General features: G+C 40.5%; 2 protein-coding genes across 9 annotated transcripts in view; one reads left to right on the plus strand and one right to left on the minus strand.

Moving 5' to 3' along the window:
• Positions 1–11,513, minus strand: part of LRRTM3 (leucine rich repeat transmembrane neuronal 3) — a 76,373-nt gene extending 64,860 nt beyond the window's left edge. Inside the window, exons 1-2 of one of the 2 annotated variants that reach the window (XM_027694087.1) lie at positions 11,001–11,513; positions 9,144–10,675 (exon numbers count right to left, since the gene is read on the minus strand). In XM_027694087.1, coding sequence (XP_027549888.1) covers positions 9,144–10,675; positions 11,001–11,004 — 1,536 coding nt within the window. In that variant the 5' untranslated portion in view covers positions 11,005–11,513. Of the gene's footprint in view, positions 1–9,143; positions 10,956–11,000 lie in introns of those variants that run through there. The other variant, XM_027694086.1, reaches the window with a different exon arrangement.
• CTNNA3 (catenin alpha 3) overlaps positions 1–23,148 on the plus strand; it is a 428,400-nt gene that overhangs the window by 182,444 nt on the left and 222,808 nt on the right. Inside the window, exon 1 of one of the 7 annotated variants that reach the window (XM_027694082.1) lies at positions 2,775–2,793. The exons of the other annotated variants lie outside the window; for them this stretch is intronic. The gene's annotated coding sequence lies outside the window, so the exon portion shown is untranslated. Of the gene's footprint in view, positions 1–2,774; positions 2,794–23,148 lie in introns of those variants that run through there. 7 annotated transcript variants of the gene reach the window in all.

Consider the following 23,148-nt stretch of genomic DNA (forward strand, 5'->3'; position numbering starts at 1 on the left):
CATTTAGAATGAGAATTTCCCCCCATGTTCTCTGTGGTTGTGACTTGCTTACTGAGAAAAATGAAGAACTTGTTTGTGTTGGCAGCATCAGTAGGGATGGATACAAGATGCTGTCCAGCATCGTGTGTGCCTGAAGTAAATTTGCTCTTTAATGAAGGATGAGTTTCTGGCTAGTAATTGGAGCTCCTAAACTTGTAAAATAGTATTGCTGTGTTTTGCTGCAGGCCCACATTTTGTATCAGTAGTGTAGCCTGGAAACTGTTGTTAAAGATAAATTAAAGTAGGGAAAACTAAACATTTAGGCTCAGAAATAGAGAGACTGTTTGCAATAGGAAAAATTCCCACAGGCGGGTTTCCATCCCTGTGTGTAGTGATCCTCTGTTGGCAGGTGGATGGTAAGTGTGTTCCACTGTGAGTCACAGCTGTAATAACACACCAAATGAATTTTTGAATTGGAAATTGCTGTGCTGTGCAGTGTGTGTGTGCTCTGGGCAGTACAGTGTGTGTCAGGAGAAGCTGGCTGGGATGAAGCAGTGGAGAATGGAGCCTGCACTGCTCCGAGGATATGACTCATATCACAGATGGCTGCAAGGCTAATACTATGATATGAAAGTGTTACATTACAACTAATATTACACTGCTAACAGAACTCTGATGTGCTGGAATGGTTATTTGATGGTTGATTCTTTTTTTTTGAAGAGAAAAAGATGATCCTTTTCTAATACCTCGGCTAAATAGTTTTGTACGAGATTTACTATGATTGTTTTTAGTGAGGAATGTGGGGGATAAACTCTTCTGGCTAAAAAAATCCCAGACTTCAGAATCTGTAGCTGTTTTCTAAAGTGAACTATAGTTAATTATTTTTCTGAGGTGAGTTAATTTTCACTGTGTGCCAGGAATCAGTGGCAGTCCTTTCTGTAGCAGGTTAGAAGGCAATTCCTCAGGACGTGCCCTTTTTCAACATGCAGCCCACCCACTGTTACTCAGGTAGGTCGGTCTGTCTGTACCTCATTGAGGTACAACTGTGTCCTTTCCCTTGCAAGACAACTTGCAAAGTCTCTGGGAAGGTCATTTTTAGACCAGCTTCATGGAGCTGATCAGAGCACTTTGTAGACCCTGGAGTCTTGTTCAAATTTCCAGTTCTGGGGAGAATAAGAAAAGAGATAATGTCCTGTCACAAAGATTGAGTGCTCAACTAGTGCAACAAACAGGTGGGATTTGGGTGTTTAAATTCCCATTTGCAGGTTTGAAAATCTTTCCTACAGTCTGTTTTAAAATAAACAAGATAATCTATAGGAAACTGAAAAAGTAGTTACAGGAAGCTAATTAAGATGAAGTCTGAAGTGTTTTTCTGTTTGACTCCAGTTTGCATTTTGTAAACTGTGTTCCTTTTTTTCTGCTTTTATCACCTGCAGCTTTTGCACAACTTACCAAAAGCCAAATAGACGCTTCTGCACAATGTGTTTTAATAAAGAAAAGCAAACAAAGAACAGTGTGTATTCTAGAATATACATCATAAAGTCTGTATTTTTGGGACAAGGAATCCATTTATGATGGTTGTGTTTGCAGTGGTTCAGTGATTTGTATGACTAATGTATTACTATTGCTTATTATCTACACTTCAGCAAAACACGTGTTCAGTCTTCACATTTCCCTCATCTACAGCTACTTTTTAATCTTGAGGGCAATGAAGGGAAGAATTACCAAGGTAATTAGGATGCCCAGCTTTCATTGGGGATCTTGTTTTGCACCTTTGAATGTTTTGTGCACTTTTCCTACCCTGAGTTCCAGATAGATCAGGAAGGGGATGGTAATCTCATTGCATTATTTGGGAGTCTATTTGTTGAGTTTTGCAGCCTTTAGGGAACTGGAAAATCTAAGTGCCCAATTTAAAAATCAGAACCGTGAGTTCTAATTTTTATAGACACAAGTTAAAAAGCTGGTATTCAAACATGCAGTAAGTTGTTTCTGGCCACAAAGGGCACATGCAAGACCCAACACCACCACCTGTGATTTGCCATGAAGCACAAAATAAGTGCCAGGAGGATGTGCTCAGCTAGAGCATGTTACCTGTTGCCAGTAGCTTATCATTCCTATAAAACCCAACAAAACAGTAAGATGAAATATATTCTGGTTTTTCCCATACCAGCTCAGTCCCACAGTTTCAGAAAGAACATCTTACATTATAAGAAGGTATTTTCTCCCTTTCATTTAGGAAGGTGTGAAATAGAAGAGAAATTTTTTATTTGATGTTTAAAGATGTCCGCAATCTGACAGTAGCAATTTTTTTTAAAAAATAGATGCTTAAAATATTTCTAAGAAATGCACAAATGTTTATTTGACATTCCAGTTTTTCTTTAGAATGTGACTTTTAAATCTTTTAAAGCCAGTTGCTTGTTCTGGAAAAGCTGAGTGATCCTCCCTAATTTTTGCTCTCACTGTAAACCACGTGAGTTTTTCCCTGAGTTTTTTTCTGGTTTTGATCTCTCAGTATGGTTATGGACGAACTAGTGCCCATGAAAATGCAACGTTTTCTTACAGCTAGTACATCACACTATGGGATATAGTGCCAGTATAACCCATGGCAAGTATTGGGGATACTGCTGGATTTCAAGTGAGAATAACTAATAAAGACTGAGCTCATGGTGACACCTCCTGCAGACTGTGCCAATGTCACCGTGGTTAGGTTTGCTTTCTTTTGGCAGTAAGCAGCTGGGTTCCTAAGAGACTGACCTGGCTAGTTAGATGTTTTGTTAGTTTGAAGTAGAAAAGGATTTGCACACAACTGAGCAGGTGAGTTCCTCAGTGGTGTGAAGCAATGAACTTTTAATGTGTTTGTGTCCTCGTTTAGAGCGTCAGTAGATGAGTAATTAAGATGTTTTATTTTCATGTGTCCTCGTGATGTATTGGTAGAGTCTGGCTGTCATAAAACACTTGGAGAATTTGCAAGGTTGAACTGTAATTATGAAGTTGTACATGGTCTCAATGCTACTGCTGGTGTTGAAGTAATAGAAATTCAACCTTCAGGCAAGAGCTGTGACACGTGGGCAGGGTATCAGTGGCACAGCAGCACGACAAGGGAATGGGTTTAGTGGTTAAAGTGACACATGTGAGGGCTTTTTGGAGAACTCCCCTTCAAGATTACACCTCCAGTCATTCAGTTGCTTCTTGGCAAATGAAAGAATTTGTGGGCAACAGTAACAAACTGTAAGTAAAGAACGAAATGCTTTGTTTGGTTAAAGGGTTTGGTTGATTTCGGTGATGAAGAATCTTAAGCTTGTGATTTTTCACATGAGCATGTCATATTTCCTGTAATAACATCAGTAGGTTTCATTAAGCACTTTTTAAAGAAGTTAATAAATAGGGATTACCTGCCCTTTGGTCCCTTCTCAGTAAACAGTGCTTATTCTTACACTAGAATGCTAGTGCTGTGGTCATGATAGCCTAACAGTGGGAGCAGGACAAGAATTGTAGGGAAATGTGATTTCTATGATGGACTGGTTGAATAAAAAAGATATTGCCTACTTGCAAATTTTTTTTCCATTCTTGCTTTCATGGTGTTTTTGCTCATTCTAAATGAGATTTGAAAATTCCCTGGTAGGTAAAACATTGGCCATCAACTCCCACTAGTCTTCCCAGAGAGTCCTGGATAAACTCCTTTTTATTACTTTACGACCTTCTTGGTGATCTGTTCATAGCTGTTGAGCTCAGTCACTTTTTACTCCTTTTGTGCCCTACTGTGTTCCATTGGCAGGAATGCCAGGAAATAGTCTGGCTATAACCCTGAGAACCACATCAAAATCCCATTCAGTACCACTGCAACGACACCCATTCTCAAAAGGCTTGCTAGGCATGAAAAGTAAGGCATGGGATCATGGACTGACCTCCCAATGCACCTAAGAACATCAAAAGTTAGAAATACGACTGCAATTCATTCAGTGGGGAGGAAAATGAGTTCTTGTGCATCTTCCTGAGGGAGATGAAATCTGACTGTTATCAACTATAATCCTGACTTCATTGGCTTATCTCATTCACTGTGGTTTAAAATCATACCAGTAACACTGGCACAGAGTTACTGAGGTATAAAGTAGTTGCTGCAGAATATGTAGAGGTTGCTGTGAGCCCAAACAAATGTGGTGCACATTCATGCCGTCTCTGAGTTTCCCCTTGTGCAACACTATTGTTGTTTGTGAATTTGATCTTTCATCATTTGCTTCTTGTCTCTTTGTACATTGTGTGTTTTTGAGAGGAAGCTGTTACCTTGATTTGTTCCCAGATGGTGAGTGCCCTTCCTTTTGATGTCTAATAATATCTTTCTCTCATTATTTTAAAAATAAACAAAAAAAATATTTTTTTTCAACCTCTACTGTTATGAAGTCAAATGAGTTGTTTGTAGCCTGAGTTTATTTTATAGTCTATTAAAGTCACTTAGTGATGTTTATAAGTAGTAAGTTCCAAATCAGTGGCCACAAACTTGTTAGAGCTCCTGTCCTTGCTTACTTATATACTATTTGCCTTTTACTGGCATTAGTGACTTACACACTGGATAAACTGTTTCTTGCTGGCATTTATCTACTCTTATTTTTCCCCATATATTCCTCACATTCAGGTTATGAATCCAATACACAGATACAGTTGAGTACTTAGTATGCTGAAAGAGTTTGATGCTTCTGCCATGTGATAAAGAAAGACACAAAGTGAAAAGGAAAACACATCTATGTGTGAATTGATATATACAGGAGATACCTGTGATTAAACTCGCTCCCACTGGATGTCACTATTGTTCCACAGAAATTCATCCAGGAGAATATTTATCTAGCGTTGAGTGGCTGACAGCGAAGACCGTTCGCTTGTAGCACACTGAACATCTCTGATTGTGTTTGCAGGAATATTGTACATTCGTGTTCATTTTGCAATTGGATTTTACATCAAAGTTCACCATTTCGTGATAGTAAAAAAACAGAGGGCATTGCCAAAGCTTCAGCTGTGATGGCTGTGTGAGTGCAGATAGTGAGTCAGGAACACCAGCCAGCAGAGGAGCTTGCAGTCATTATACTCAAGCCACTTGTTCTCATTGTTATTCTCTTACTCTGCAATTGCTGGAGGTAATCTCAACACAGTGAATGAACATTACCAGTCTCCTCGAATTTGCTTAGAACATCAGTTATTTTCTTTTTCCGAAGAGATGCATTTTGTGTGGTTTATTATTCTGAAATAGTGTTTGAATATTCCAAGAGCTAAATTGTTGAGGGGCTGAGTAATCCACTGGCTAGGATGATGTCTTGGTGTGAGGAGACTGGATTATACTCCCAGTACTCAACTGGTTTGTGACCAAGCAAATTCCCTCAAATCTGTCTATTTGCCATGGTCTGTCTGTCTTTTCAACATTCCTTGTAAACAATTTAATGGTAAGAGATTGTCAGAAGGTGTTTCTACAGTGTCTCACAGAGAAAGTCCTGACTTGCCTTAAAAATTTTTGGGGGTGCTGCAATAAAATGAAACAGTCTGGTGATTCCACCAACATTTGTCTCAACATTGTTTAAATGAATGTAGGCTGCAAACCCAATGCAAATGCCAATGGGCGTGGAAAAGTGCTGCACTTTGTCTGTGGCTTGTAAAGCTCTGGTCTTCCAGTGGTAGCCCCAGAACTCCACATATGACTCAGGAAAAGGAATAGCAGATGACTAAAAATCCTAAAAACCACCAACAAAACAAACTCCAAACACTTTGAAACCCTGTTTTTACTCTCCTAAACTTGGAATGTGTGGGTAGTATCAGCTCCATTAAGGGAGAGCTAGGTCACTAGAGGCACTCAGTCACATCTCCTTCCTCAAGGTAGTGCCTAAAATGCTTGTGTGAAGGCTCACAGATTTGTAAGAGACATCATAGCTCCTGCACATCCTCTGAGAATTCCTTGGCATCACCTCAGCAAGGTTTTAACAGTTTTGTCAGAGGCTGGCACCAAAATATCCAAAACTCTACACAAAGTGGGGTCAGAATTTTAGATACTGGAGAGAAGCAAAGGAGAAATTTCTTCTCTGGAACCTTGGAGGCTTCAACACTTCATTTGTATTCAGGAGAGGGGCAGCCTTTCACAGGGACTGAAAGTTGCTCAGCTAAGACCAAATCATTGCTACAAGATTATTCGAATTTGTGGCTCTGGTGGCTGTGCCACCCAAAACAAGCCACTTCCAGAGTGTTTCATTTGACAGTGCTGAGGCTGAGTTGAGCTTAGTTCATGTAGTCTTTGCCCAGGTGAAAGCATGGGTTTTGTAATGTGTTTTAACGTGCTGTGATGTGGGTTTAAAGTGTTTTCTAAGCCATAGGCACTGGAGGGGGATTTAACACCTTGGCTCACAGGCCCCAGGCTGCGCAAGAAGGTTCAGAGAGTTACACTGGGCATCTTTTTTGTGTCATCAAATAGTGTTTTCATTATCAGTGACGATAGCAGCAATTACACATTCATCTGTGCATGGTGCTTGTTTGGGAATTCATATGAATTAATTGATCTGAGCATGTCTGTGCATGAATATAGACTGGCTGGGTTTTCACAATTATTTTTGTGACCCCTCCATGATTAATGGCATACTGGCCTTGTTTTATTTTTCACACCCATAATTAAATATTTTTCAAAGGGAGCTAGCGAAAATTTTACAGGCATTGCTTTCTGAAGGAGGTTATGGATTGATTCCTTCTGAGTATTGTTATGGTTAGAACAAGGCATTAAAGAAACATAAAAGGAAGCATATAAAGTTCAGCTCAGTTATAGACAACTCATCCACAATCACAGTCCATTAAGAAGTTTTAGAAGATGTATTAAATATTTTTAATAGCAAAAATTCTAAAGCAATAGTGTGAAATTATTTTCCAACTGCAGTTAGCATTCCTAAAACTAAATATCAAAATTTTATTTTATTTTTATATGGATTTATATATGTATACACATACACACACGTGTCTGTGTATGTATATATGAACATATGTATGTTTTGTACCAAATCTTTCTTTCTTTGGCTGTGCCTAATATCAGTCACCACTGCAGAGATTAAAGCCTGGGGAAGTACAGGGATGGTTCTTAACATGAAGTTTAAAGCAAACTCTAATCCTTCAGTGCAGAGATAACCAAGGCCTCCTGGTAGAAAGCTGAATCCCATAATAGCCAAGATAATTAAATGTGTATTGACTTTTTAATAGCAACTTTCAAGGTACAACTCAGGTACAACTGTGCTGTGCCACTGAAGCCTCTCGAGCACTTGCATTATTAATGGTGTGGGATCCTTCCTGTACTGAGGAAAACAGGTTCTCTGTTGCAGGGTTCACTATAGGCTCAAGCTTCTACCCTTGGCTTTTTCCTCACTACAGTGCTTGGAAATGAGGATGGTTCCATTACATGAAAAAAACCCCAACCCAAACCCCTTCAAGTGTATCAGTTGTTTTTAAGAGGTGCTTTCTAGCTTTGTTGTCATTGTATCTAGCAGGTTTCAAGGTGATTGCCTGGGATTGGTTTTTTTCCAGTAACAATTCAGGAGCACATTCTGCTAAGGTTTTGCTTTTTCTAATCTGCTGCAGTGAAACTGCTTTGTAGAAACATCCCCTCCCACTGAAGACGTGCAGTTTACTAAGCCAAATCAAGTTACAAAATAGACATAATTAAATTACTGACTTGCTTCTGTAAAGGTGCTGCTGTATTATTTCATAGCTTCCCTCCCTGATAATCAAAATTGGAGGTATGATTTATTTGCAAATATGGGGGATATTATATTCTTCTGCAACCAACAAAATACATGACTTTGGGAGAAGGAAGGCAGGGAATAGCTGGGTTACAAATCTGTATTTTGCCCAGAACTACTGATAAATGACTAGACATTAGAACTGAGTATCTGTGAATTCTTGTAATGTCATTATGGTTTTGCTAAGAGAGAAGAATAATTTGTCACTGATTTATGTAAGGATTTTTGGATGCACTCAGATCAGTGGGTAACCAATTTTCTCTGAAAGCTCTTTGCAGCTGTAGTATGTCTAAAATGTACAGTGTTTGGCTTTTTAAGTAATGAAGCTTTATTTACTTATTAGAGGGTCAGTGTGCAAAACACATCACACAACCTTAACAAGCCTAGCCCGACAAATAAACAGAAATAGAAGAAAATGATGGATTTTAATGATTTCCTCAGCTACATTAATGCCTTTGACAGTCTTGAAAAGAGAATTTCTAATGAGCACTGAAACAAATGTGTGCAGGAAGTGGTCTTGCTTCTGCTGCCACACATTTGAGTTCCTCTAATTGCATCAATAAGGAATTTTTGCTCCTCATCTAATGAATGCCTTTTGACTACTTTCTGAAAGGCAACTGGATGTAGGGATAAACACTGGCACCTTTTATATGAAGTCACATAAATAGGTTTCAATTACTAGTTATCAGCCCTATAGAAACACTGTATTATAATGCAGTACAGTAAAACCCATTGTAGCTCTTTATTTTTAAACTTTTATTAAGCCTTGGTTTCCCTCTGCTTTGCTTTTTAGTGATACCTCATGTCCTAAGGCTGCTTTAACTCCTCAATGGCTTTATAGTCTCTCTTGTGTTGGGCAGCACTTAGACATTCTTTCAGAGCTGTTCCTGCACCATCTGTCTCCTCAGACACCTCAGAATTCATATGGTGCTACAGTACCTGGGTCTTTAGTTAGTTCTGGGTTCAAAAAGTGACTTTTGGAGCAAGGACTGGGGGTGGGGAGGGGATTGGGGAGGCAAAGGGGGGACACACACACTGAGTTTGATTTTTTTTTCCATTGTTGTCATTTTTCTCCCTAAACAGAGGCACAGTTGCTGCAGGTGCAGTGGATTACTTATGAAAGAAGTTTTCTATTTAAAAACAAGGGAGACTTTAATGAAATCAGTAGAGGGTTTGTACAATAGGTATTGTATTAAACCAGAGCTCAGGCTTCACATTGATTGCGGTATTTAAATTTCAATGAGTTGATTATGTATGAGAGTAAAATGACCAGTATTATGAATGTACAAAAAAGAGACATGGAAGAGCTGTGCCAGAAAAGTGAGAAAAACGTTCCCTTTATAGTCCCTAGAGTTCAATAAAGCACCACTATTTCCCAGCTTTTAAAAGCTCTTTTATCACAATGGTTCATACCTCGCATTCCCTGGAGCCTGATTTGTTATACGTGCAGGGTCCCGTTCCGTTCAGCAGCATCTCACTGGTCTCAGTGTTGGTGGGTTTGTAATCTACATAAAATTCCTGTGTGCTCGGAGTCATTTGCTTCAGTGACTGTCTTTTCTTTTTCCTGTGCCTTCGCATGAGCGAGCGCTGCTGCAGCTGCTTCATACTGGCAGGGTAGCGCTTCCATGACACATAGATCACCAGCAGGATCACAAGCACAGACAGGAAAAGAGCCACGCTGCCTGCTATGATTTTATGGAAGGAGATGTGTTCTGTGTCGTGCTCGGGCTCGGAGCTCGATTCGGTGGCTCCGATAGTCGGGGGCAGAGGGGGCTTGCTGTCGTGCTTAGGCCTGGTGAGTTTTGGTTTAAACGTTGGCTTTGGGAGAGCTCGGGCTAGTTCAAACCTTTCTGTGGTACTTTTGCCACAGATGCTGTAGTTTTTCACTGCATCAATAACATTCACCCCTTGCAGCTCTTTGGGGCTGGCACAAATAATCGTGTTTTCCCTCAGCCCTCTAAAACTTTTAAGCCAGTTTACCAGGGAGCAAATGTTTCTGCTGCATTCCCATATATTCCCGGCAAGGCTGATGTCATTGAGGGATATCCAAGAATCCAAAATTTCTTGACCAATAAATGTGAGCTTGTTTGAATCCAGGTTGAGGCGCTGTAAATTGGGCACACACTGAAAAACACTAGGTCCACTGAAAGCTTCTATTTCATTGCCAGATAAATCAAGTCTTTGTAATGAGCTCCAGGTCCAGGACATAGTTTGTCCTATCACACTGATTTTATTCCACTGTAAGTAAAGGTTCTGAAGGCTGACTAGCCTTGGAAAAAGTGCCAGGTTGAGCTTAGAAAATTGATTGTGCTCCAGGTGAAGCTCTTTCAGTCTGATCATACCTGCAAAGACATTTCTTGCTAAACTTCGGATGCGATTATAACCCAGGTCCAACAGTTCAAGGTTCCTACAATCTTGAAATATTCGAACAGGGATGGTTCTTAGGGAATTGGACCGCAAATGTAAACTCAGCAGCTTCCTTAAGCCCCTGAACTGTTCAGATCCCAGAGACTGCAGCTGATTGTATGACAGATCCAAATTCCGGAGATTTGTCACAGGTCTGAAGGTATTATTAAGAAAATAGGAGATTCTGTTGGAACTCAAGATCAACTCTTTTAGTCTGCGTATTCCACTGAAAGCATTTTCGTCAATATTGCTGATGTGGTTATGGTCTAAATAGAGCCAGGTGAGTTGATTAAGACCTTTAAATTGATTGTATTTTAGTTTTTGGAGGCTGTTATATCGAAGGGACAAACCTAAACAACCAGCAGATATACTCGAGGGAATCTCCTGCAATTTCTGAGATTCACAATAAACCATTTTGCCTTCACACCTACAGCCCTTAGGGCATCCTCGTTCAGCAGAAGAAAGCATTGTCAGTAATACAGTAGGGGCTATTACCAGAGCTACAGCTGATCCGCTCAGTAGCCTAATTACATTGAAACCTGGAAATAAAAACAACTTAGAAAAGTTATCCCCCCACACATCAGTCATTTCTTTCAATCATGCTAAAATCTTTTACTTCAACAATCTTTTAAAAACCCCTAACCAGACTCAACTAATTTTCACAGTTTTTTTTTTTACTCAGCTTTTTTTTTTTTTAAGAATACCTTGATATAAATACTGAAAAACAGTTGAGTAAAAGGTGTAATCCCTAAGCCATTTAAGTATAATAACAAATCACATCAAGGTAAGTCTATGGAGTAATTAAAGCACAGGCTATGCAGTAACTATGAACTATAAATTAAAAAGATAACGTGAAAAACATACCCATCCTTTGTGTTGTTCAAAGGTCGTCCTTAGGTCTTTTGTTTTTTGCTTAGTGTGCCACAAGCATGGCAGCCCCTGTCAGCTGCACTGGAGTGAGTCAGGGCTCGCTGACACCCAGGAAGAAAAATTGGACCCCTTGGGAGATGGACCGATTTTGAAACATTATTCTTTGCCAGCCGTGCAGAACACTCCAAGAATAAATCAATCCCAACACAGCATTCGCAGCAAAATGTCAAATTCTTCCTAGGTAATAGGATCTTCATGGATATTACGTTTTTGCATCTTTATAGTTAGGCACCTGGCTTTTAAAATGTTGCTTTATAGGGAAGCATGTTAGATTCCTTCTCCAAGCACCGTTTAGCTATCTGAATTCACACATCTGTATTCCATAGCCCAGCGGTTCCCTCCCTGAGCACCCGATCCGGCTGGGCAGCTGCTCTGGAAGCGCAGGAGGTGGGATGAGCTCGCGCCAGGATCCCGCTCGGCGCAGTCCCGCTCTCTCCTGCCGAGAGCTCCGTCCGACTGTCGCCGGGCTGGCGGCGGGCGCTGCCTTATGTAAAGCTGCCCCCAGCGGCAGGAATACCGCGGGCATGTGCAGACCCTGCCTTTCCCTTGCAAATGAGCGAGCTCTCCCGGGAAAACAGGGATTGCTCCGAGTCACTGAGACCGGCGGAATGGTCAGCTGCGGTGTAAAGCAGCGAGGTGTGTCGGAATACCCGAATCCTCTCAGTCTCTCCGGCTGTTTGTGAAAGCTGCTCTGCATCCTTGAACTTGGCAGCAGTGAGCTGTTGAGACTTCGGTCTGAAGGGCTGATGTGACATTTGTAGGACATGGATACAATTTTGGTCGTAAGGATTTTTTTTTCTTACTGCTTTAGATATGTGTTCACGTAACCTTTTTACAGTGACTCACTATCTTTCAGTGAAGTATCAGCCCCCTCAGTGTGTCCCTTATCAAGTGTTTCAGCGTGGACACGATATTTTACAACATGAAGAATGTTTTGGAGCTGACATTTTGCCTTTTTGCTTTTTCTTCTCTGTTAAAAGGCACGGTGCCAGGAAGTTAGAAGAGAGTACTGCGCTCATTTATTTCCCAACTTGCTGTCACTTTGTTCCACAACACTAACGCTCCAACCGCAGGCTTCCCTAACCCTCACAATATAACAACTAAGCAGCTTGGTGTAGTACCTTAATGAGGTGAATTGGTTTTACTGTAATTCGGGACAGGGATGGGATTTTACGTGGAGGTAAACTCTGCTGAGTATTTTTAGGTGTATGACGCTGGACAGTCCTCATATATCACCTAAAGAGCTGCCTTGTCTTTCCTTAGCCTTCCTTTCTTTCCTGCGTGCTGTAGGGAAAGAACACATCCTCTTATCTGGGCAGAGCAAAGGTAAGATGGTGGTACAGTAAATGCACCATGCTGGCAGTCTTCCTTCACCAAGAGATGTGTGATCAAAGATAATAGCGGGGAAGTGGAAAATCATGGCTCTTTGTTGTGTGAGAATGGGCTGGAGCCTGAAGAGTAGTGTCCTGCTCCTTAAAGGAGGAGTAGAGAGTGCAGTCCTCAAATGCACCCAGACGGTGCTGAGAACCACTTTTCCTTTCTGAGGCAGAATCCTTACCCCTTAGAATAATGTGCTTTGACTTTTCTCTTAATATTCACTGCTGTGGGCATAGAATAACTTAAAATAAAGTGAAACCCAAATTTTTCCAGGTATTGAAATGCCAGCTTTGCCTAGTACTTAGTCTGTGAATGAGTTCAGGTTTATAGTAATCCCACTAGTGTTAGAGCATCAAACTCTAGTGCCTAAATTAGGAGCACGGTCACTCCTAGATAACAGCTGTGAGCACCTTTCACATCCGAAATACATCCTGCATCAAGACAAATTCTGTGAAAATTCTTGCCTTTGGGTGAGATTTGTGGAGTGGGAAAGGGTTAATTCCTCCATTGATCTCTGTCAGTGTCACCATCTCCCATTCTCTGCTGCAGCTTGTTCCTGGCTCTTCAGTCTGATCTGTAGGGTCGAGGAGCCAGCGACACACTGAAGGCTGCCCTGGGAACTGTGAGAGTCTGAGGAGCTGTTCTGCTGACAGCAGTGTCACATGCCAGCCCTGGTGTGCTGGGGTAGGCTTTCCATCACGGCCTGGGGGTCTCTCTGTGCTTGATAGAGCAGGAAGGAGACAGTTCAGACCTTTGGTAAGTCAATTTGCCTCTTGGAACTGCTGCTCTTCCTCTGTTGATAGTAGATGCCTGTGAGAGGTAAACTTTATTGAAATGATTCTTTTAGGTTCATAAGCTTAGATGGCGTGAAGTTAGGTCTGAATCTTCACCTGGTTCAAACACAGCATATAAAGCTTCAGATAGCATCCAAATCCTTTCTCCTGAAGAATTGGTGCTACTTAGTATACCAGCTCGCACTCAGCCTTCTTCCCAAACTTTGCCTATTCCTTTTTTTTACTTTTCTCCCTCCTCCATATTGGTTGTGGAGTTAACAAGTAGCTTCTTGGCCACCATGAGTCAGCAGAGCCTCAGCAGCTTTCCCAGGGTTTTAATAATTGCCAATATACTGCACTAATAAGAGGGAACAGCCACTCTTTTACCAAGAGTTATTTTCATTTTTCTGAAAGGGGTGAGACATCAAGAGATGAACAGAGAGAGACCATCAAATCTATGTTAATGGATTGCCAAATTCAATTTTCTTTACTGAGATCCTTTTTGAATTACATAAGCAGGAAAAGTGCCAGTGTCTGATAAACAGTTTTCTTAAATTACATTTCTGTATCTTCATACAGCAGAATGGGTTCTCTTCCAGTTGTGGAAACAGAGCTGCTCCCAGTCTGAAACATTTCATATAAAATTTCAGACCTGGCTGGCCATATTATAAACAATGAAAAATAGAGAATTAAGTTAAAGCTGCGTTTTAGATAAGAAGATACTTTTCCCTTTTATCAACTACACCTTGTATATCAGTGCAGCCCTGTTACATTGCCCTTTAACTCCTGTAATCAGGAGAAAAGAACTTGAAGCCCAGCTGGTTAACTTCTCTTATGGATAAGCTATTTCCATTAAAAATAATACCATATCTTCTGGGTGCCCAAAATCCAGGAGTGTGTTGATGCCTTGGTATGAGTTTAACTCCAGTCAGGGACGGGAGGGAAAAGGTACAAGTGACAGAAGTCTCAATAACTTGGTGCTGATTGAAAACTAGCGCTCAGAAACAATGTTATCCTTTCTCTTCCGCCAATGAAAATAGTGTTTTAGCCAATTCTGCAAAGCAGAAACTCTTAAGAAAATTATTTCCTTTATTTTTGTACTCTTGAACACAATCTGTGATTTGGAATTTCAGCCTTAGACACAGATTGAGATACCACAGAACCTGGAATGCTTTTTGAGCGGTTTTGAGTTCTGCAACTCCGTGATCACTCCACTTTATTTTTCTGGGGGGAAATGGCATATATCAGAAAATGCATTGGCAAATGTATTGCTAGATATGCTTTAACATTCATCCAGATGAAAAGAGGTGTGTTGGGCAGAGCCTGTGATGAACACAGTTTTCTTCATCATCATGATGGAAAAATTCAAACTTGTTTGGGAATGATGTACTATCCCAGGCTCCAGATTTTTCTCTTGGTGCTAAACTTTCAATAGGTTTTCCGTGTGGAAATTGTTCTGGATGGATTTCCCTGCTATCTGATTTTTCAGTAATTTGCTTCAGTTTAATTTCATGTTTGATTTTGTTTTTCCTTATCTAGTTAAATTTTAGCGTATTTTCTTTTTGCATTAATTCTGGCTGAGTTCTCTGTACCTAGCTGCAACTTTCCTATGGAAAGCTTAATGTGAATTGTAGCCAAAATAGTAAATGGTGAATCAAAAAGTGACGTTGAGTGTGAAAACCTGGTCCTCTACAGAGCTAGTTTGGAACTGAAACATTTTGCAGAGAAAAGGGGAAATAGCAAATCTTCCATTTTTCAGTGTTATGAGAAGGCATCTGTAATGCCCAGGTACATCTGTTTGCTAAGTACATTTGAAAAGAGGGACAACAGAACTATCAACTTCCGTAGAATGGGGGTGAGTGGGGCAGAGAAGGGATGTAAAATTCCCAAAGCGTAAGGAACCGGGTGCTGGTGGTTTCCAAATCAATCAGAAGCCTTCCTCTGCTCTGTCACATGGTTCACATTAGCCTTCCTCAGGACACTCCATGCTTACTCTTTAAAATCCAGTTCTTGTTTAATGATGTTGTTACAAAAAAACCCCCAGCATTTAAAAAAAAAAAATCTGAAAAATTTTTGTTGCTCCTATAAGAAACCCATTCAGGAAAGCTGTATGAGCCTTTCTAAACACATTGCATTGTGTTTGTAATGCACAGACTTGGGAATTTAGACCAGGACAGAACACAGCATTTTTCTGCTCACAGACAGAGGGGGCTGGGAGTGCCTTTTTGTGTGAATCACACGTCCCTATGGGGAACTGTACTTAGCAAGTGCCTCACTGTGTTCTTTTTGGGTTTATGGAGGGACAACGTGTGTCTTTCCCTTGACTTTATTTGACTGTAAAGAAACCAGGAGTGAGCTGGGTTAGCAGAAGTAGCTTGTTCTAAATGGTACTGTGGTGTGCTATCACTGTACCGTTAAGAGAGATAAGTCTAATAAAATGTGTTTGCAATTTTGAGCCGGTGATTAAATGAACCTGCTGTTCCACGAGGATCAGATTAGAGTTGGGGTGTATAACTGCCTGTGTAAATATCAGAGCGTGGGAAGACAGAGAGAAACTCAGGATGCAGGGTTTGCCAAAGGCAGACATAAGGAAAGGGAAGTGTGGGAAAGCGGGGTTTGAGGAACATGTGGGCAAGGGAAATCGAGGCAACAGAAAATGCTCTGAAGAAATAGGGAAAGAGCATTAGGAGTAGAGAGGATCTTATCCCAGCAGCTGGTCAGTACAGTCCTAGTGGACCGTGGTGGTAAGAGGTAGGGGGAGGTGGATAAATGAAAATATCCCCTAACTCTTCTGCTGGAAACAATTAGCTTCGCAAGGCCTCTCCCGGTCTTCGTGAGGGTGAAAGGATTCTGGTGCTGCACATTCTCTGATAAGCTGAAGGAGAACAGGAGCCGTGCCCCCTTTCTAGGAGTCAGTGCCCTCTGTAATGTTGGGTTGCTGGCAGAGGGCACCAGGGACACGTCTGTCAGAGGGTGTACCCGCAGGATCTCCTCGGTACCATGGTCACAGGGCCATGCAGGCTGTGGCTTCCCTCACACGCTGCTGGATAACAAAGTCTTTCCAGCTCGACAGTTTGGTTTAAATCTGAGCATTGTGCATAAGTCACAGGGGCCTCTACTGGGGAGGTAACGCTGCACACAAACCTTTCTTCATCACAGCCAGTGGATAGATCTTCCTAGACCCTGTCGTAAGTCCCATATCCTTAATGAGGCGTTGGACACTCTGCTGTTCCCCAACTGACTTTTTGCCCTATGATTTTGAAGCTGTGTGAGGGCAAGACGTGTCTCATTCTCCAGAGACATGACATGAGATGCAAAGCTATCATTTTACTTGCTCTCTGAAGTTGATACCAGTGCTTCTGTTTCAGTGGATTTAGTGTTGATCCATTCAGGTTTATCCTCCGGCATCTCGCTGGAAGGTGAATATGAGTGGAAGCAACGGAAGGTAAGTGATCACTGAAGTAAAAGAAACGAATTACATCTTACATGTAGTGCTACATTCAACCTGCAGAGCATGAACTGTACCCCCCATAAGTGCCCTGGAGATGTGTAGGTGTGAAATGCAAGGCAGTGGTAGTGGCCTCTGCTTGTGATTCTGCCTGTAGTCTCTGTGAAGATGCTACAGAGATTAGGTTAGAATAAACCCAAGCTTTACTGTATTTATTTCTCAAATGCTTCCCAGTCTTATGGGCCAGGATGCCGTTGCTGGAAGACTGCCTATTGTCTGATTGTCAGCACTTAGGGAGTTTATGTAGCCTGAGTATTCAGAAATCCTTAGGTGTCACCATGAAGTGTGCCTGTCTATGAAGAATGATGCATTCTCTTAGGGGACTTCTGCCTTGCTATAACAATTCTGCTTGTGCATCAGTGGCAGACCGTGATAGGTGGCAAAGGTAATGAATTTATTTCCTGGGGAGCCAGATTAACATGGGCATCTCATTGAAAAGTTTTGTTCATGAAGAACTCTACTGTTGCTGGGACATCAGTCTAGAGGCATTGCAGAACTGAGTCCAAGCAGAGTTGCAGCCTGGTCCTGGACTCTGCAGCCTGGGGAAAAGAAATAATCCTGATAGTGTCCAGTTCTGGCCAGAGGGAAAGGAGGGAGCTCTGAATGTGCCTGCTCATGTTGGTAGGAACAGGAACAGTAATGTTAGATTAAAGACTAATGAGGTGGTGGTAGTGTCAGCAATATGGGTGTTTTGATAGAGCTTTATTTTCCTCCAAACCCTAGACCTTTTCAGTGTTACATGTTGCTGTGTAGTTAAAACTCTCTGGGCCAGCCTTTCCCCCTCAGCTGTTCCCTCTGCCCTTGTGCTTTTGCCTGTAGCTTATGCTTTTCAATTCCTACCCTGTGTAAACACCTCTAAGGAATTACTGTTTATCATTTGCTTGGCATAGAGCACATATATATAATCCATGTTCACACATGTTCTTAGGAATTTCAGCCACGTGCTCTGGTGTGCATTTAACTGTGTGGGTCTCCAGATGAAACTACCTTGATATCTCATTATATGCTGAGGTTGTACAATTAATTATTCTGTCAGGTCAGCATTGGAATATCTGTTGGCTGCAGTGGCTCCTTGACTGCTGGAGGAAGGCAGCTCACAAGAACTTTTATAATAGGAAACACATGATGTCCACATCATATAAAAACCCCATTATAACTTGCTTTCCAGACTTCAGTTTTTACCCTAATTTCCTTTTATCTCAGTATCTCCAATTATGAGAGAGGGGTAGTGATATTTAATTATTGTATAGGTTCATCAACATAATAGATGACTTCCTTGACTTTTTGTCTGGCACTAGTTATTTTCAAGCACATATCTTTCCCATCAGTTAAGCTATCTTTTCTTCTTGGCCTTCCAACACAAATTATTCCATATCTATTCTGGTTTATTTGCTTGTTATGGGTATAATTTATTTTGATGGGGTTTTTTTTGAACTAGAATGACCTAATAACAAAATTCCATGTGAGGACAGCATAGTCATCAAATACAGAAACAGAGACTTCTTTTTAAAATGCAGAATTATCTCATATCTTTGGTTAATAAGTTTGTCAACATCTGTTCTCTTGTAGGAGTTTTTTGATGTTACGAGAGCACCATTTTGAAAACTATTTAGATATCTGCTGAATATCACCTTTAATTTTCCGTATAAAATTGTCACTAACATTTTCTAGCTCCCTGAACTCCCTTACTTTTATTCTTGTACTTCCTGGTCTTACTGCTCTTCAGCACAAACAGGCATACAGAGGGCAAGAGGGCAGAGTAACTTGATTTCATTTGACTTGTTGAAATACTCTGAAATATTACTGATCTCTCCTTTCACTTGCTTATGCATGAAAAACTCCTCAGAGACAAAAAAGCATTCCAGCTTACCTCTCTTAGGACTCCTGCTTGGACTTCAGCATGTTATTCTGGGGCTGTGACTTCCAATCCAAAGACAGTCAGAGTGATGTGTTATTTTACAGCATTAGTAACATTTTGAAGAGAAAACTAGACATGACAGTTGACCAGATTTTGCAACTGAAAGACACAAACATGAACAAAGTTCAGAAGCATATAATTGTGCTCATTCCCACTGTGAGTAGCATAGGAATGATTTATTCCAAATGGTTGCAGTTACATGCTTAGTCACTTCCTTCCCTGGCTTCAGCCTAATGCTGTTTTCTGCCATTTTCCTGGGAGAAAATGTTTATTCTCTTTTTCATTAAAAGTTTCAGATTTTGGTAGCTTTTAATAATTGAATCAAGTCTCTTTCAATTAAGCAAGCTGCAGCAGTTTTTAGATATTCGAGCTTTGGTAGCTGGTGTTCCTGGGAAGGCTCACAATCTTAATTACGCTGACAGTCTTGGTTAGTTACCCAGCCTGGAATCTGCTTCTGCTTAGGCGGAGGTCACTCGCCCATGCCCAGTAATGATGGATTAGGACTTTATGGTTTAAAAGAAAATAAAATACAAAATGTGTATTGTTGCAGGTATGTTTTGACTATTCCATTCTGTATTTGGCAGCCTTCTTTGTCTTTTCCCACTGGAGTGTCTGGCAAACAGAGCTCTGAAGAAAACACGTGTGATTTAAATGACTTATTAGCTTATCTTTTCATGTCTACCCAAGAAAATTGTCTGAAATTAAATGCGATTAAATAAAAAAATAAACACACAACCAAACCATAGCATGTTTGAGTGATTCACAAAAGTACAGCAGACTCACATATAATTAATTTAAAAAAATAATCTTGGTTCCTGCAGGTCTGTTTTGGGTTCTGTGACGGTATACTCTACTATTTATTAAAACTTTGTCTTTCTCCCGGTGGACAGTACAGCAAACAAACGACAAACTCATATTATACATGGTGTTTGCCTGCATTGTCACAGTGTAAAACAAGAAATATCTAAAAAATGTTCATTTCTGGTGGACTAAAATACTGCAGAGTGCTGCAGGCACAGGGAGGAGGAGAGGAAGATGACATCAAGAGAGGAACAGGAGTTTTCAGCCTTTCTTCTCCTTCTTGTAACAGTAGCAGGCATGTTGTATTTTTGTATTTTGTAAGTCTTTCTACCCAGCATTCTGTGCCTCCTAAGTAGGTAAGAGGCTTAGAAGCACCTTTTCTGTGGCAGCTTAGTTGCATACAGAAATGGTTAGAAAGCAAGAAATGCTGCAGCTGATAACCAGGTAGAGACTGTGGTCAGCCTGTGTAGGGGAGACACAGGAGAGCTGAGCCTGAGTGAGCCGCCAGCTTCGTTTCTGTGTCCCTAGATGGTAACAGGAATTGGGAGAAAGTAGTAAGACTTACAAACATGAACTCCATTTCAAAACCCACCCTTTTGCCTCCAGGACGGGAAGGAGGTGCATCTCCATCCACTCGTTCTTATGGGGAACTTCTTTTGTCGTGAATATGTGACAGGAGAACCTTCTGTCTGTGTCACAGGGAAATCGTATACCTTGCTGGTTTGGTCTTCCAGCATGTGTTTGTGCCATTATTTATTTGTCATTTGGACAGATTGAATGGATTGAAGTCCAGAGCATGAATAGACCAATGTAATCAACACAACAAAAATGCTTCCTGTGAGGATTACTGCTTCTGGGGGTTGAGCAGTTTCCCACGTTCCTTTGTAAGACTGTAAGCTCCTAGGAAAGGGATGTGCTTTATTCCATCAATGTAAGACTAAAAAGAACCTGAATCTTAAGGTAACTATGTACAAATCTAATATACAGAACAATCGTAAATAGAGTGATGCTAAAGTGTTATTTATTTTGAGTTAAAATGTTATTTAATTTGAAATTCATAGGAAAAGTAGCAAAGAAGGGTTTTTGAGGGAAAGTCAAATATACCTTTGGTTTTTTGTTCTGGTTTGGTTTTTTTACATCATCAATATGTCTCATTTTAGCTGTATAGTTTAGTTTATACTGTGACAATTGAACCCCCCAATGCAATTTCTGTGGGATTCCTTCTCAGGTGATGTGCCTGGTGCATAAAGAATTCACATAGGGTAGTTAGTAAAAGCTAGAAGTCATAAAAGTCTCATGTATCAATGTAAAAGCCAGACAGTAACTAATGAGTGTCAGGGAAAAAAACTTCAACAAACAAGGTGCTGTATGGCTGTGTCTTATAAGAGCTGTGTCTTAAGAAGATTTTTGCAGTTTCCTTTAAAATACCCAGTACTTGCCACTCCAAGGCAGAAAGCTGGAAGAGATCCAGTGGTCTTATCTGACATAGCAATTTCAATGTTCTTCTCTGTGCGATTTGAAGTCAAGTAGAAATACGCTGTTAGAATAGAGATATTTGTAAACGGATAAAAGTCTTGGAGCTGGATCAGAAAACCACTGCCTGAGAGCATCTCCAAAAAGAAAACTAGAAATGTCCTTGGATATATTTGCTCCCTAAATAAATACCACAGTATTTGGAATTCTGCATCAGATATTGGCTGATCAAAAGATTAACATTTTAAGGAAGTCGGTAATTCATACATTCATGTAAAGACTGGGATTTTATATTCCACCCTTTCGTAAACAAGGAAACATGAGGGGAACAGTGAGTGAATATGCCAGGCTCTGTAGCAGTTGAACTGCAGGCTTGGTATTGCAGAGCTCCTTAATTTTGATAAAACCAAGTTTTATTCCAAGCCAGATTTAGAAGAGGTTTCCAGTAACAGTTACTACTTGGGTTATTCGTGTCTGCACAAAGTCCAAACCTGCCTGTGATGAACATTGTACCTTTAGTGAGAACTGCAGCAGCCCCCTTCTGTCATTTCCCGTTACTGACAGGGTGGGAATTGCCACAGTACTGATAAACTTCCAACTTGCATCTGCTTCTTAAAATAGATTGTTGTAAATCACATCAGGGCACTGAAAGAGACAATTCCTACTCTTTGTAGCACAGGTTTTGTATTTTTTTTTTTCAGTCCAAAGACTTAACTGATGACAGTATTAATTATCACGTAATGAGTGTGGTTCACCTGCAGAATTTCACAATGGGAGAGAATTCTCCATTGGTATATTTCTCCCTCTCTTTTTGAATATTTCATCCCATATCATGTCATGAACTAACACAATAAATTGCATCCAAAAATTAAGGGTAGGGGAGTTGCTGATCTTTTTAAATCTGGCAAAATTAGCCTCTCAAATGTTCAGCATATAATTTAGTAGGCATGCCAGTGACCTTTCTTCTGTTGCTGTTCTTTTTTTCTCAGCTACTGGAAGCTTGATGACTATTTTATGTCTTTATTTGAAGTGTTTCTCTAGTACATTTGTATTCTTTGCTTAGGTTGCCACTTACCTGGTATTTTTTACTTTTGGCCACTTGCAGCAAAAATGTATGAAATGCTTTATGTCCCACTGTGCCTAGAATGTATTGCAAAAAGAGTAAGTGCTTTTAGTGCTTTACAAGTTTGCAGCCTCTGCCACCCTTTGCTAGTGTTTGTCTTTTGCTTTCTGCACAATTTGCTTGGCACCAGAGCTGCTGCCTTGTCAGAGGTTGGCTGGAAGCGTCGCGTGTGGCAGAGCTGCCTTATTTTACTTGCCACAGTTGGATGCAAAAGCAGTCAGCAGCAGCAAAGGAATCTACTTGGTTTCAGTTCCCATTCTTTTCCATTGTTATCGTTCAGGAAAGGCAGAAACCACATATGAAAGCATTTATGAATTCATTAGAGAGTGTCTCATGTCCTCAAACAAAAAAGGATTTTAAAATTCTGGAGAGTTTTATGCCTCATTATATGGAGTGATACACTTTGTAAATGTTTTCCAGGAGTACTAATGAATAGGCATAGCAGTGAGTTGGATATGAGTGGGTTTGTGAGAGCAACAGTGTCCTTCAGCACCTGTTTTGATATGTCTGTCAGAGGTCATTATTAGGAACTTACTTAGTTTCATAGTTTAGCATTACAGTTACTGGGAGTATGTTTTGCTGATTTCTGTTTCCTATGGAATTAGTTACTCTCTCTGTCTCTTATTTGTAAATCAGAGGTAAATCTTCTATATAGAGTCACTGTTTGGGTAGTTTTATTTCTGATGTTCAGGGTGATTCATCTATCATATTTTTTACTGATTCCATTTATGCATTTTTAATTTGAGCATAACAACTCTTACAGAACTTGTGAGTATGTGTTAGACATGCTTGTCTGTGCTGTAGGTAGTGTCTTTAGAAGATTGATAAAACCTGAAATGTAAATATTCTGTTCCCTTGGACTCTATCTGTAGGAGATAGGAGTTTTTGCTTGAAACAAAATGAATAAATGGGAACTCAGTATAAAGCACTGCTGCTTCTTCTCAGTTTTGCCATTACCTTTACTTAATGGAATAGGTTTTGACATTCATCAGGCAGCTGTACTGGACTCTCATTCTCTTTACTTCCCCCAGAAAGGGAATTATTTAATGTGATGAAAAAGCAGTAGAAATCTGTCTGTTAGATGGAGTCTGCCTTCTGGAGTCAGAAGC

The sequence above is a fragment of the Neopelma chrysocephalum genome, unplaced genomic scaffold (genome assembly GCF_003984885.1).
Source record: "Neopelma chrysocephalum unplaced genomic scaffold, ASM398488v2 Primary Assembly neopelma1_96, whole genome shotgun sequence".
NCBI lineage: Eukaryota > Metazoa > Chordata > Aves > Passeriformes > Pipridae > Neopelma > Neopelma chrysocephalum.